The 16,938-nt window shown below is 43.4% G+C and overlaps 1 protein-coding gene across 9 annotated transcripts in view; it reads right to left on the bottom strand.

The window, feature by feature from the left end:
• LOC123764084 (bestrophin-3) overlaps positions 1-16,938 on the bottom strand; it is an 80,744-nt gene that overhangs the window by 1,865 nt on the left and 61,941 nt on the right. For all 9 annotated transcript variants that reach the window (XM_045751606.2, XM_045751616.2, XM_045751662.2 and 6 more), the window contains one exon: positions 14,734-14,967. In XM_045751606.2, coding sequence (XP_045607562.2) covers positions 14,734-14,967 — 234 coding nt within the window. The remainder of the gene's footprint in view (positions 1-14,733; positions 14,968-16,938) is intronic.

The following is a 16,938-nucleotide window of genomic DNA, read 5'->3' as shown; positions in this document are numbered from 1 at the left end:
TTTCTCAATCTTTCGTACATTATGCTTCACTGTTGGAGGTAAATCAAAAATCACTTCTCCAAAATTCATTTTTATTTCTAGTCTGACGCGACACGGGCGCGTTTCGTAAAACTTATTACATTTTCAAAGACTTCACAAATACACAACTGATTAGAACTTGTGTTTCCCTGATTTTATATCTACATTTGAGTGAGGTGGGAAGGGTGATGTGGCATTACATTTGAGTGAGGTGGGAAGGATGATGTGGCATTAGAGGATATTAATAGGGTATTAAAAGTATCAACACAAGACAGAACACGAAACAATGGATATTGAATAGAAGTGTTTGTAGAAAGCCTATTGGTCCATATTTCTTGATGCTTCTATATTGGAGCGGAGTCTTGAGGTGGGTAGAATATAGTTGTGCAATAATTGGCTGTTGATTGCTGGTGTTGACTTCTTGATGTGTAGTGCCTCGCAAACGTCAAGCCGCCTGCTATCGCTGTATCTATCGATGATTTCTGTGTTGTTTACTAGGATTTCTCTGGCGATGGTTTGGTTATGGGAAGAGATTATATGTTCCTTAATGGAGCCCTGTTGTTTATGCATCGTTAAACGCCTAGAAAGAGATGTTGTTGTCTTGCCTATATACTGGGTTTTTTGGAGCTTACAGTCCCCAAGTGGGCATTTGAAGGCATAGACGACGTTAGTCTCTTTTAAAGCGTTCTGTTTCGTGTCTGGAGAGTTTCTCATGAGTAGGCTGGCCGTTTTTCTGGTTTTATAGTAAATCGTCAGTTGTATCCTCTGATTTTTGTCTGTAGGGATAACGTTTCTATTAACAATATCTTTCAGGACCCTTTCCTCTGTTTTATGAGCTGTGGAAAAGAAGTTCCTGTAAAATAGTCTAATAGGGGGTATAGGTGTTGTGTTAGTTGTCTCTTCGGAGGTTGCATGACTTTTCACTTTCCTTCTTATGATGTCTTCGATGAAACCATTGGAGAAGCCGTTATTGACTAGAACCTGCCTTACCCTACAGAGTTCTTCGTCGACTTGCTTCCATTCTGAGCTGTGGCTGAGAGCACGGTCGACGTATGCGTTAACAACACTCCTCTTGTACCTGTCAGGGCAGTCGCTGTTGGCATTTAGGCACATTCCTATGTTTGTTTCCTTTGTGTAGACTGCAGTGTGGAAACCTCCGCCCTTTTCCATGACTGTTACATCTAGAAAAGGCAGCTTCCCATCCTTTTCCGTCTCGTAAGTGAAACGCAGCACGGAACTCTGCTCAAATGCCTCCTTCAGCTCCTGCAGATGTCTGACATCAGGTACCTGTGTAAAAATGTCGTCAACATACCTGCAGTATATGGCCGGGCATATAAACTGTCATGTTATGTCCAGACCGAGTGAAATGGCCCGGAAAGTGGAGTTGGAAATTCTGTTGGACGACATATTCGACCTCGAGACACAAAAGAAGGTCACTACCAAAGATACCTTACAAGCAGAACTTATTGCAGAAGGAGGAAAGAATCGAGGCAACTACAGAAGCACCATACTGTCCCCCGAGCTTAGAGCGGCAGCTAAAAGCCTTCGTGAGAACAAGGAGATAGTTGTCAGGAGAGGTGACAAGTCGCCAATATATGTCATTCTTAAAAAAGACGAATATCTGGCGAAAATGAACATCATACTCTCTGACCAAACTAAGTTCCAAAGGGTAACGAAGGACACTACAGCCGAATTAAAAGCAAAGGTCAACAAACTGATCGAAACTGTGAACGCCAAGAAATCCGGACTCCACCTGCCAAAGATCATTGGGGAATATAAACCTGGATATGCGTATGGAAATGTCAAGACGCACAAGCCTGGAAACCCACTTCGGCCAATCATTAGCCAGATACCCACACCCACGTACAGATTGGCAAAGCGACTCAACGGCCTGCTGACTCCTTATGTTCCTTGCGCCTTCAGCCTGAAGTCTCCAAAGGAATTTGTGGACTTACTGCGGGGCGCACGGGCCACAGGGATAAGAGCCTCATTGGACGTAGAATCGCTGTTTACCAACGTACCTGTGGACGAGACAATCGGAATGATAGCCGACAGAGTGTATCGTGATCCAGCCTGTACTCCTCTTGACATGCCAGAAAGTATTCTGAGGAAACTACTCCAAGCTTGTACTAAAGAGGCACCCTTCTTGAGCCCGGATGGGCATATGTATAAGCAAGTAGATGGGGTCGCTATGGGTTCTCCCCTAGGTGTCCTGTTTGCAAACTTCTACATGGGTACCATCGAGCAAAAAGTCTTAGTCGACATGAACTTGAAACCGGCCATATACTGCAGGTATGTTGACGACATTTTTACACAGGTACCTGATGTCAGACATCTGCAGGAGCTGAAGGAGGCATTTGAGCAGAGTTCCGTGCTGCGTTTCACTTACGAGACGGAAAAGGATGGGAAGCTGCCTTTTCTAGATGTAACAGTCATGGAAAAGGGCGGAGGTTTCCACACTGCAGTCTACACAAAGGAAACAAACATAGGAATGTGCCTAAATGCCAACAGCGACTGCCCTGACAGGTACAAGAGGAGTGTTGTTAACGCATACGTCGACCGTGCTCTCAGCCACAGCTCAGAATGGAAGCAAGTCGACGAAGAACTCTGTAGGGTAAGGCAGGTTCTAGTCAATAACGGCTTCTCCAATGGTTTCATCGAAGACATCATAAGAAGGAAAGTGAAAAGTCATGCAACCTCCGAAGAGACAACTAACACAACACCTATACCCCCTATTAGACTATTTTACAGGAACTTCTTTTCCACAGCTCATAAAACAGAGGAAAGGGTCCTGAAAGATATTGTTAATAGAAACGTTATCCCTACAGACAAAAATCAGAGGATACAACTGACGATTTACTATAAAACCAGAAAAACGGCCAGCCTACTCATGAGAAACTCTCCAGACACGAAACAGAACGCTTTAAAAGAGACTAACGTCGTCTATGCCTTCAAATGCCCACTTGGGGACTGTAAGCTCCAAAAAACCCAGTATATAGGCAAGACAACAACATCTCTTTCTAGGCGTTTAACGATGCATAAACAACAGGGCTCCATTAAGGAACATATAATCTCTTCCCATAACCAAACCATCGCCAGAGAAATCCTAGTAAACAACACAGAAATCATCGATAGATACAGCGATAGCAGGCGGCTTGACGTTTGCGAGGCACTACACATCAAGAAGTCAACACCAGCAATCAACAGCCAATTATTGCACAACTATATTCTACCCACCTCAAGACTCCGCTCCAATATAGAAGCATCAAGAAATATGGACCAATAGGCTTTCTACAAACACTTCTATTCAATATCCATTGTTTCGTGTTCTGTCTTGTGTTGATACTTTTAATACCCTATTAATATCCTCTAATGCCACATCATCCTTCCCACCTCACTCAAATGTAATGCCACATCACCCTTCCCACCTCACTCAAATGTAGATATAAAATCAGGGAAACGCAAGTTCTAATCAGTTGTGTATTTGTGAAGTCTTTGAAAATGTAATAAGTTTTACGAAACGCGCCCGTGTCGCGTCAGACTAGAAATAAAAATGAATTTTGGAGAAGTGATTTTTGATTTACCTCCAACAGTGAAGCATAATGTACGAAAGATTGAGAAAATTCGTGTTAGAATTATTAATCTTACTTTTTCGGTCATATTTAATAAAATATATATATATATATATATATATATATATATATATATATATATATATATATATATATATTGTGACGATAATCTCCTTCAAGAGATTGAGCCTGCTCTTCCCTCCAAAGTTCGTCACTATATATCCCTATACAACTAATATGGAAGAAATATCCAACAAATACAACACCAAGGTTTGCCAGAGAGCAAACGTATGCAGCACCAGGAACACCTGCTCCCCCCGCCACTCGGATCACCAAACTACCTGTCCGTCTCCTGCTCATCGCTGATTGGCTGCGTGTCCAGTTGCACCTGCCCTCCACCCGCCACACTACCTGATGTCTGGGGCCACACGACCTACAGACCTCAGAATATCCAGTGCTTTCAACAAGTTAACATGTCTCGTTGGTAGACTAAGCTCTGGCTTACGTGTACTAAGAGAGGTGGCAGCTTAAAGCCAATATTCCTGCACCTATCTATCTGATTGTATATTGTTCACTTGTTATTACTCACTTGTCTTAACGTAACTTTTCATTTTGTCATTTGATTATTCTTATTATTATGATTGATTGATTTTATGTTCCAATTTGTATGTCCATTTTATTCATGTTTTGCTTTTCTAACGTAATTAAAATCTCATTGTTAAATTTACTTGTGTTTTGTGTGTCTTCCCATTACCTTACCACAGACGAAGTTCCAGATTTTTTTCTTTTTGTTTCTATATGTGACGAGGCCATACCCCTAGCTTTTGAAACAGCCGAACACCAACGCGTTACCGTCACATATTAAGTGGGGGCCTGTCCTAGGAGCTTCACTCAGGTACTGGTGCCAAGTAGTAATTAATGGTAAGCGTATTTAACTTTGGTAACATAGCGTTTACTATTTTTCATATTCAATTTCATTTCTATATGGTGCGGAGTGTATTGTGCATTACGAGAGTAGCATATAGTGAAGGTGAGACAACTTTGGATTACGTGGTGACTGTAGGCCTCAGTCATACTCTTAATTGGTCATCTCTCCCTCCGTGTTATTACTCGTGTTTACCATCTTTTGTCCCTTGGATATTTCTCATTTTTGACAGATCATCATATTGGTACCCTGGTACTGTGGTCTGCCCCGGGTCAAGTGCACCTAATCTTCTGCAATCTGACTGTAGGAGGATAAAGAGGGCCATAGTTCCTCTAGCTCGAACTTTAGTTGCTGAATTGGGACCTCAGCAGCAGTTCTCGTCACCAGTTGACACCTCGCACCCCTACACGTCAGTCAGAGATGATGATACATACAACGGTAGGGAATTAGCTTACTTTTTCAGAGCACAAAAGTTCGCTAATTCTGTAAGTATCATATTAATTTCAGTAGGAAAAACTTGCTTATGTCCTATAGAGACTCGGCAAGGTATGCCTACATCCTTGGACTACCAATTTTACTTTTGAGGCAATTAACTGTTTCATTTGTTTTCGAAACTCTGTTTCATTTGTTTAGTAGGATTTTCTTGCCCTTATCCTCTTACATGAGTACCGGGTACAAGATTTCCTGCGCCCTTGATTTAAATTAATCATTTAACATCTTGTACTTAACTTTAATTGTTAAAGATCCCACAGGATAGGTACCAGTTGCCACGTTGTCCTGTTTCTGACATTCACTATATAACGGTATATTCGTTGTACATTTATTTGCTAATTTCACCATGTTTCGTCTCCAAGCTTTCCGTGCAGATCCAGCAGGTGAAATAGGGACTTTAAGTCGTGCCAAGAGGACTGAATTACAAACTCTTGCACATGAGTATCAACTAGAAGTTCCCTACCAAGCCAACAAAAATGACATACACAACCTGTTGCTGGATCACTATTTAGAGCAAGGTAAGATAGACTCTGAAACTCATGAAACTTACTATATTGCAGATAAAACTGACTTGGCAACGATGAAACTCAAACTAGAACTGGCCAAGATTGAACGTGAGCAGCAAAGGGAAGCCCTCGAACAACAAAGAGAAGCAGCTGCCATACGAAGGGAAGAACAAGAACGTGAAATCGCCCTCAAAGAACGTGAAGCTGCCTTGAGGAGAGAAGAACAAGAACGTGAGGTTGCACTACTCCGTGAGCGGGAACGAGTACAGCTTGAAACCAAACAACGCGAGTTGGAGATGCAACGCGAACATGACCAGCAACAAGCGACTCTGGCTCTAGAGTGTCGTCAACGAGAATTCACGTTGGAAACTTCACACCTCGCTCAACGCCAGCAAGCTACTGCCAATCTTCCCGTCAGTTTTAATATATCACATGCAAGTAAGTTAATGCCATCCTTTGTAGAAGCAGAAGTTGATGTGTTTTTCACCACCTTTGAAACCCTTGCTAATCAACTCAGTTGGCCTGTCGACCAGTGGGCCACACTTCTCAGAGTCCATCTTACAGGTAGAGCTGCAGTCACACTCAGTACTTTGGCGTCTGAGAATGACTACCAGACTCTGAAACAAGCAGTGTTGGACGCCTACCTCCTCTCCACAGAAAGTTATAGAAGGAAATTCCGTGACCACCTGAAGGCAAGTACCACTACCTTCCTCGAGTTTGCTAACACAAAACGGAGATATTTTATGAAATGGCTGGAAGCAGCACATGTCTCTACTTTTACAGAACTCGTCAACCTGATGCTTGTTGAAGAATTCTAGAGACGTATGCCGCCTCCTGTCCGCCTCTACTTAGCAGATAAAGAAGAAACCGACTACCTGAAGTGTGCTAAGTCGGCTGACACTTACAGCCTCATCCACCGGCTGACACCCGAACCATCCTCCAGTAAGAAGTCGTGGTACAGTTACGAGAAAGTGAGCACCGATCAAGCTGGCTCGCAATTGTACTGCAAGTATTGTAGACTCTATGGACATACCATAGACAAGTGTGGTAAGTCTCAATACAAAGGAACCACTGACCCACAGAAACCCAAACCAACTCCTTCTAAGTCCGGTAAGCCTGTGATGAATGTTGGTGTTAATGTTAATGATCTTTCTCTTTTCAGTAACCACCTGTATACTGGAACTGTCTCTGCCAACGGTTCAAATCCGGAGGGACGTTTCAAATTGAAGATCTTGAGGGACACAGCGGCTCTTCAATCGATCATCTTGAAGTCGGCTGTGCCCAACATCGCCTACACCGGAGAAACTGTCTTCATCACTGACCTCACTGCTACCACTCCTTACCCTCTCGCCAGAGTCCACCTGGATTGTCCCTACGTGAACGGAGAAGTCCAAGTCGCCGTCAGGGAAAAGCCTTTTCCCATGCCTGGAGTGCAACTTCTCCTAGGCAACGACTTGGCAGAAGACCTGCAATCGACCAACCTGATCGTCATGGACAAACCCCAGGTGTGTACCTCTGTGCCAATTAACCCTATACTAGAGTATGTTCCAGCAGAGGTTCAAGAGAGTGATGAAGTTTCTCCTCCGGTTCTAGTGACCACCCGTGCACAAGCCGCACGTCCACAGCCAGCTGACTCTATTGCTACCGCTGTCCCTCAAGACCCTCAGAAACTACCCCCGAATCTGACCAAGTTGGAGTTCCGTAAGTTGCAGAGGGAAGATCTTACTTTAACACCATTGTTTTTCCAGGCTGAGACTCAACCCGACAGTATTCCTGGGTTCTTCCTAGAGAACGACTTGCTCTACCGCAGATATAGACCCAGTAAACTGAAGGAGGAGGACGATTGGGCCAACATCGAACAACTTGTGATTCCTACAAGCCTGCGGCCCACTATTCTACACCTGGCCCACGGAGCACTCTCCCACTACGGCTTCAACAAGACTTACCATGGGATTCGTCAAGACTACTACTGGCCAGGTATGGTAAATAGCGTCAAACAGTACGTAAAACAGTGTCATACATGTCAGATGGCAGGCAAACCGAACATCTCCATTCCCAGAGCACCACTGATTCCCATACAGGTGCCTGCGGAACCTTTCCACAGACTTATAATAGACTGTGTTGGTCCTTTACCTCGGACCAGTTCAGGTAACGCCTATATCTTAACCATCCTGTGTCCTACCACCAGATTTCCCATAGCAGTTCCAGTGAAGAACATCACGGCTGCTACGGTTGTAAAGCATCTATTGAAGATCTTCACTCAATACGGATTTCCCAGGGAGATTCAGAGCGACTGTGGTACCAACTTCACCAGTGATCTCTTCAAAAGGACACTGGAGGAGTTCAACATCAAACAGGTATTGTCCAGCCCCTATCATCCTGCTTCACAGGGTTCTCTTGAGCGTAGTCATCAGACTATCAAAGCACTCTTGAAAAAGTTTTGTAGTGAAACCTCTAAGGATTGGGATAAGCAAATCGACCTTATAATGTGTATTTACAGAAGTCTTCCCAATGAGTCCCTAGGAGTATCTCATTATGAGATGCTCTACGGCCGTAAGTGCCGTACTCCCCTTAAGGCTTTCAAAGACTCTCTCAGAGATGCCACCTTCAGTGAGCATCAGAATGTGCCCCAGTTTCTTCAAAACCTTCAACACATTCTAGAGAGAGTCCACCGTTTTGCCCATGATAATCTATTGAAAGCCCAGGAGAGGATGAAGACTCATTACGACCAGACCAGCAAAGTAAGAAAATTTAAGCCGGAAGACTTCGTACTAGCATACTTCCCTATCCCAGGTTCTCCTTTACAAAACAGGTTTTCAGGACCCTACCGCGTCAAGGAGTGCAGAAACAACAACAACTACGTTCTCGAGACTCCAGATAGGCGGCGGAAGACCCAGCTGTGCCACGTCAACCTCCTGAAGCAATATAATGGTACTCCTCCCACTGTCATGATCAATTATTCTACCTTCACAGAACCCTACATACACAGTGAGACCTTCCCAGCTTCTCCTCCCGAAAGCACCGACAAGGAGTCCACGCTTTCTAATTCAAAAATCCATATTGATAATCCCAACCATTTTCAGGACCCTAATAGTGCTCCTTTGCCATATTCTAATTCCACTCTCACCTCGTCAGATAAGCCCTTCATCCTCCATGTCGACGCCAATGGTACCGACGTTGGCGATGTCGTGATGCAGCAACGAGGCGAGGAGAATACACCTGTCAGCGACTACTGCTACAAGGAACTACAGAACAATTGGCAAGGAGCTACTCTTCATCATCCTGAAGCTCCAGCACTTCACTCCACACCTGAAAAGTGCTCGGTCTACCATCAACACGGACCACACCATCCTACACCTCCTGCAGCACGCCCACTTCTCATTTCAACGTCTTCTACTATGGGCTTGATAACTGCAGAAATTCCACCTGGAGATCCGCTATATCAAGGGTTCTGACAACATCATAGCCGATGCCCTCTCCAGAGTTTATGAAGTAGAAGCGACTCCATCTATTACTCCACCACCTAACGACGTACTTATTCCAGAACCGCAGGCTTCGGGGGAGAGTTGTGACGATAATCTCCTTCAAGAGATTGAGCCTGCTCTTCCCTCCAAAGTTCGTCACTATATATCCCTATACAACTAATATGGAAGAAATATCCAACAAATACAACACCAAGGTTTGCCAGAGAGCAAACGTATGCAGCACCAGGAACATCTGCTCCCCCCGCCACTCGGAACACCAAACTACCTGTCCGTCGCCTGCTCATCGCTGATTGGCTGCGTGTCCAGTTGCACCTGCCCTCCACCCGCCACACTACCTGATGTCTGGGGCCACACGACCTACAGACCTCAGAATATCCAGTGCTTTCAACAAGTTAACACGTCTCGTTGGTAGACTAAGCTCTGGCTTACGTGTACTAAGAGAGGTGGCAGCTTAAAGCCAATATTCCTGCACCTATCTATCTGATTGTATATTGTTCACTTGTTATTACTCACTTGTCTTAACGTAACTTTTCATTTTGTCATTTGATTATTCTTATTATTTTGATTGATTGATTTTATGTTCCAATTTGTATGTCCATTTTATTCATGTTTTGCTTTTCTAACGTAATTAAAATCTCATTGTTAAATTTACTTGTGTTTTGTGTGTCTTCCCATTACCTTACCACAGACGAAGTTCCAGATTTTTCTCTTTTTTTGTTTCTATATGTGACGAGGCCATACCCCTAGCTTTTGAAACAGCCGAACACCAACGCGTTACCGTCACAATATATATGTGTCACTTTTCTTGTGACACATCCAGGTTATATATATATATATATATATATATATATATATATATATATATATATATATATATATATATATATATATATAAAGAGAGAGAGAGATCACAAACAATAAACATATTAGTGATAAACATGTACATTTCTTCCTTTACACATGTAGTATGTTCCCAGACGTACACACAAATACTTTTATGACTAGGTATATAGACAATTTGCAATGGGCAGTCAGACAATTTAACAAACGGTTACAATCTTGGTGCAAAATTCTTATATCTCTCAAGAATATCATCAACCTTTCCGTTGTGACACATCCAGGCTATTTGTTCAGGAACAGTCCTTATCTCAGTGTTTCTATATACATTAATCAACGGACAATCAAGAACATAATGGGCCAGGGTGTGAGACCTTAACATACCACATAGTTTACACTTTGTGTCATTATCATGAACACCTATCCCATATTCCCAGTAATATTTGTACCCAAGCCTGAGCCGCATGTACACAGAGTCACTCCAAGCATTTCTCCTTTTACCATAAGTGAAATGGGTGTTTTGACTCACATACATGTAGTGTTGCATGGTTTGACTACTCTCATACATTATCTCTCTCCTCTCCACTCCTGCCTGTGCCTGAATATTTCTGATTTTGCTTCTTATTTGTCTCATTGTGAAAACACATTCTGTTGGAAATTTCCAACAATTATTCTCATCCCTAATACATCTTCCTTATTTTCCCCTTTTATTAAGGATAATCATTTATTAATAGATTCACTTTTCGTTAGTAAATCTATCATGTTACTGGAATTAATTTATACAGCCACGATTAGCTGTACCAGTGAAGAGTTTGATAAACCGTATCTGCACTCCAGATTCTTTCTCATCCATTTAATATCGTCTAAATTAATTGACTGCATTACGAGAAAATAACTGTTGCCGCGAACACCTTTATTTATGCCGTAAATATTCGTCATACCCCATTTCTTCCATATAATTTATGCTCGGAGCCCCTACTAAGAGCTATGCGCATGCGCCACCTTCGAGCAGGAAGGAGAGAGAGACACGAGACAACCACCATTGCACAGGTGTTTTGAAATTTGCTTATCGACATCGGTGTTAATCTTGGAGCATCTGGCCATCTACAGACTCCAGACTGATCCTGCAACTTCAATTTTACGGACACCACGTTCGACAGGGAAGAGAAGTATCTTTTAATGCTTTTAGAGGCCTTTAAAATTTAAATAGGTTACCTCCCTGTTCGTTACAATGTTTGGCGACACATCATCCTCCGTAAGTGTACCAGCTGCTGGTCCCCAAATCCCTTTTGAATTTATAATTAAATGAATGATTCTAGGGTTTGGAGTGGAATTTAAATAATATTTGTATTGCAGCTGGAGTACCAGCGTAGGCGAGACCGCAGCGTCCACCACCACCACGGGTTTCCTCCAGTAGCCTGTGCAGCAAGTTTACTGCTACGAGTATACTATTTGCGGGATGCTCGCTGTGAAGTCTGCTTTACAGCTAAGCAATCTTTCACGTTTCTAGTAGAACGTTGCATTTTACTAACTATTATATAATTCATAACCTATGTGTATGCATATTATTATTATTATCATGTATACTATTTATTACTAGATGTATCCGGCCACTCGTTGCTGAGCCACAGCAACCTTCTCCCAGTCTCCCAGTCCCCCCCCCCCCACCATCCCTCCATCCCATCGTCCTCCCCATCATTTCCCCTTCACCCGTCCCTTTGTCCTCCCCACCATCCCCCACTCCACTGTCCCCTCATCCACCCCACCATGCCCCCTCCCCCATCCCCTCGTCCTCCCCACCATGCCCCCTCCCCTGTTCCCTCGTCCTCCTCACTCCTTTATCCGATGCCTTCCCAAATGATCTAATGTTCCTATTAGAAATTTGGGACATCAAATGATCTGATGTTTCCATCACTGAAATATAAGAAAAACAGTTAAAAAAGAAATGAAAAAATGAAAAAAATAAAAAATAAATGGTATGGCAAACAACACAGCTCAATTCCATTGCAGTGTCACACAAAATAAATAAATGAAAATGAAAATAAATCGAGCTCTATGAAAATTCCATTATCAATGTAATCGGAAGCATTGGAATGGAATCGTAACATATTTAGTATAGCGTGTGTTGCTATTATGTGCCACATGGCGCTGTTTTTCCGAAAAAAAACATGTTTTTACCTTTAACTGGTGTGGCATTTATATAGTAGGTATATAAAAACACACGTATTTGAATGGAACGTTGTGTCAAAATTTCAAAGCAAACAGTGAAAAACTTTTGGAGATTACAGCGTGTGTTGCTCTTACATCCAACAGGTGGCGACGTTTAAAAAAAAAAAAAAAACATGTTTTTTCCTGTTATAGGTGAGGCATGTAAATAGTAGGTATATAAAAACACACGTATTCGAATGCAACGGTGTGTCAAAATTTCAAACCAATCGGTAAAGAGGTTTCGAAGATTTTCCTCAAATGAAAACCCACAGTTTAAAAGAAAAAAAAAATCCCGTCACAGAAGTGACGTCTATACAGTAAGCGTAGGAAAACCCGCTCGGATGCGAGTGGAACGTTGTGTGAACATTTCAAGGCAATCGGTGAAGAACTTTGGGAGATTAACGATTTTGAACAAACGAACATTTACATTTTTATTTATATAGATATATATTATATGCATTAGGTAGACTAACCTCATAGATGACCCCCTCAAAATGTGTCATGCGAAGCGGTTCTAGAATGTATAGAATTTTATGGTTCATTCCATTAGAATAATAGAATTTCTTGCATTTAATCATAGTGATCCGTAAGTCACTGGTTCTCTCATTTAACATCGCATTCTGGTCCTTGGAGCTTTCTTAGAATTAATTATTATTTTGCATTCCTAGAATAATACATTTGTTAGTATTAAACTAGAACCATATTTCCCCACACATTCAATGTCATCTTGTGGTTTTGATGTGGCACGTTTGGGCAAGTCATCCACTAACTCGTTGCGGAGATGGAATCCACATGAATTTCACTTTGTGACCTTTCAGCTGTATATCATTTATCCTTTTCTTACAATCGTAAACTATTGACATGAAGACTGGATTTTGACTGTTTAAGGACTCCAGTGCTCCTCGGCTATTGACAAATACAAAAACATCTTTGTCATCTTGACGTACTTCCTCCAAACACGCCAGAATGGCCTGCAGTTCAGCTTGTGTGAATGATATATAATTACTAAGCCGGAGTTAAATTTTCCTGTCCACAGTCCCAAACTCAGTATATTCCCTTATTAGGACACCACACCCTGCCCTGCCATCCTCCGCCACCGACCCGTCACAATATACATGTAAACTGTTGCCTCTTGGTAACCGAGATATCATGCTTCCATACAAACACCGTAATTGTCCCGGTTCATGATGAATCTTTTTCACCTTGAGGGGTACAATTTCGACTTCTATTTTCTGTACTTTCCAGGGAGCAGACATATTACCCTGTCGAGAAGGTTTACAGCAGTCAAGTACATCGCATTCCCTGAGGTCATGAGCTAATCCCCTCGTGTAGCGTGTCTCCCTCAGTTTCCTGGAAGTGTGTACGTCACTCAAGCAGGTCTGAACGCTCTCAAACAGCTTATCCCTTCCTTTTCTCCGCATGAAACGACTAGATACTCTTGTGTTAATGTCACGGACTCTATCATACACAAGTTTAATGCCATTCTCATTATTTCAATCATTGCATTTCTTTGACATCCAAGAATAATCCTCATAGCCTCGTTCTGTATCAGCTCTATTGTTTGAATTCTGCCTTGGCCTGTGTAAGACAATACGGGTGCTGCGTAGTCTATCAGGGACCAAACAGTGCTTATGTATAACATCCGTAAGATAGGTACCCCAACACCTTTACCAGAAAAAGCTAGTGCTTTTAGAGGATGCAGACGGGCTTTACATAAGGTGCTGATATGATTTATTTCAGCATTTTTACTCTCACATGTGTATCCAACATACATGCCCAGATACTTGTACTTCTGAACACGGCTCAGTTCCACACCATTTAGAGTAAGTGTTATATTTCTTCGTTTCCTATACTCGTATTTGGTTTTATCTGCATTTATAACTAAGCCTAACTTGTGACAGGTTGTACCAAGTATGTTAAGAGCAGTTTGAATTTTGTTCCCGGAAGTGCCTTGTATAAGAATGTCATCAGCATATATGATCGTCGTGACCCCTGGAGGATACATCTCTGATGCTAATCTGTTCATTAATACATTGAATAAGGTGGGACTTAATACTCCCCCTTGTGGGTTACCTAACTGAAACCTCCGTTCCTCAGACATGTATCCCTGGTAATACACCTGACCTTTTCTGCCTTGTAGATAATCCCTTATCCAATGTAGCAATCTCCCTGTTATTCCCAGATTGGCTAATTCGTATAAGATTACTGCCCCATTGGCTTTATCAAATGCTCCTTGTAGATCAACAAAAACTCTACAATTGTAGAGTTGAAAATGGGGGGTTGTTCCTGACTGTCAGGGACAGGTAGCCTGCGGGGCTGAGCGAGGGCTCGAAAGATGGCACGCACAACAGTTACTGCAAGGTGAACAGAAGTACAGGTGATCTTTCCAAGTGGTCAGAGTGTACTCAGGTGTCAGGGAATCCACCAATAGGGAGCCGGTCGGCCGAGCGGACAGCACGCTGGACTTGTGATCCTGTGGTCCCGGGTTCGATCCCGGGCGCCGCCGAGAAACAATGGGCAGAGTTTCTTTCACCCTATGCCCCTGTTACCTAGCAGTAAATAGGTACCTAGGTGTTAGTCAGCTGTCACGGGCTGCTTCCTGGGGGTAGAGGCCTGGTCGAGGACCGGGCCGCGAGGACACTAAAGCCCCGAAATCATCTCAAGATAACCTAAAGAACTACCCCACCCACCTCCAAGTGCCGCTTGATCAAGGCCACAAACTCAAAGTCGTGGTCGTCCTCGCCGAACGGGTTGATGAGAGACTCGGCCACCTTGAGCCAGCCGATGTAGAAGAAGAACTGAAGGAGGGAGAAGATGGGCACGTAGAGGTCGATGATGTTGTTGGGGTAGTTCTTTGTGGGGTCCAGGAACTGTTCTCCCAACACGGAGAACAGGAAGAACGAGTACACGGCGATTGTTACTACCTGTAGGGAGAGAGAGTGTGAGTGTGTGAGAGAGAGAGAGAGAGAGAGAGAGAGAGAGAGAGAGAGAGAGAGAGAGAGAGAGAGAGAGAGAGAGAGAGAGAGAGAGAGAGAGAGAGAGAGAGAGAGAGAGAGAGAGAGAGAGAGAGAGAGAGAGTGAGAGAGTCATATCTGATGACATTATTATAAGCAATCATTCTAACCAATGTCCTTCTTATTCAGATCAATGTCATCATCTTTACTTCTTTCGCCAAGCAACGAAACACCACCACCACCACTACAACACCACCATCACCACCACCACCACCACAACACCATCACCACCACCACCACCACAACACCACCATCACCACCACCACCACCACAACACCACCACATCACCACCACCACCACAACACCACCATCACCACCACCACAACACCACCATCACCACCACCACAACACCACCATCACCACCACCACAACACCACCATCACCACCACCACCACAACACCACCATCACCACCACCACAACACCACCATCACCACCACCACAACACCACCACCACCACCACCACCACCACAACACCACCATCACCACCACCACAACACCACCATCACCACCACCACACAGAGAAATAGTACAAGACATGATGGACTATGTCACTCAAAAGTGTCAGGAGGCGGTAAACAGGTTTATCTCAGCCAGACAGGAAAAATCCGAGAAGCAACAGAAGAATCCGTGGCTTAATAGGGCATGTATGACAGCAAAGGAACTGAACAAAAGGGCATGGAGGAACTTCCGAAATAACAGAACACCAGAAAGCAGAGAGAGATACCAAAGAACCAGGAACGAGTATGTTAGTGTGAGAAGAGAAGGAGGAAAAAAGTCTGAAAATTATTTGCAAATAAAGCCAAGACCGAACCAAAGCTACTACACAGTCACATCAGGAGGAAAACAACAGTGAAGGAACAGGTGATGAAACTAAGAACGGGTGAGGACAGGTATACAGAGAATGACAAAGAGGTTTGTGAAGAACTATACAAGAGGTTCCAGGAGATCTTCACAATAGAACAAGGAGAGGTCCCTGCACTAGGAGAGGTGGCAGTGAACCAGGCGGCCTTGGAAGGGTTCGAAATTACAAGAGATGAGGTCAAGAAGCACCTGTTGGATCTGGACATAAGAAAGGCTGTTGGTCCGGATGGAATCTCACCATGGGTATTGAAAGAGTGTGCAGAAGCACTTTGCTTGCCACTCTCCATAGTGCATAGTAGGTCACTGGAGATGGGAGACCTACCAGAAATATGGAAGACTGCTAATGTAGTACCAATATACTAAAAGGGTGACAGACAAGAGGCACTGAGCTACAGGCCAGTGTCCTTAACTTGTATACCATGCAAGGTGATGGAGAAGATTGTGAGAAAAAACCTAGTAACACATCTGGAGAGAAGAGACTTCGTGACAACCCATCAACATGGGTTCAGGGAGGGTAAATCTTGCCTTACAGGCTTAATATAATTCTACGATCAGGTGACAAAGATTAAGCAAGAAAGAGAAGGCTGGGCGGACTGCATTTTCTTGGACGGTCGGAAAGCCTTTGACACAGTACCGCATTAGAGGCTGTTACATAAGCTGGAGAAACAGGCAGGAGTAACTGGTAGGGTGCTCCAGTGGATAAGGGAGCTCCTAAGCAATAGGAAGCAGGGATTCAAAGTGAGAGGTAAGAACTCAGATTGGCGTGAAGTCAGAGTGGAGTCCCACAGGGCTCTGTACTTGGACCCAACATGTTTCTGATATACGTAAATGATCTCCCAGAGGGTATAGACTCATTCCTCTCAATGTTTGCTGACGATGCCAAAATTATGAGAAGAATTAAGAAAGAGGAGGACAGCTTGAGGCTTGAAGAAGACCTCGACATACTGAAGGAATGGTCGAATAAATGGTTGTTAGACTTTAACCAAAGCAAATGTAATGTAATGAAGAGAGGTGTAGGG

This window comes from Procambarus clarkii, chromosome 5, assembly GCF_040958095.1.
Source record: "Procambarus clarkii isolate CNS0578487 chromosome 5, FALCON_Pclarkii_2.0, whole genome shotgun sequence".
Classification (NCBI taxonomy): domain Eukaryota; kingdom Metazoa; phylum Arthropoda; class Malacostraca; order Decapoda; family Cambaridae; genus Procambarus; species Procambarus clarkii.
The sequence above is the reverse complement of the archived record's forward strand: the minus strand, read 5'-3'. Positions and strand labels throughout refer to the sequence as shown.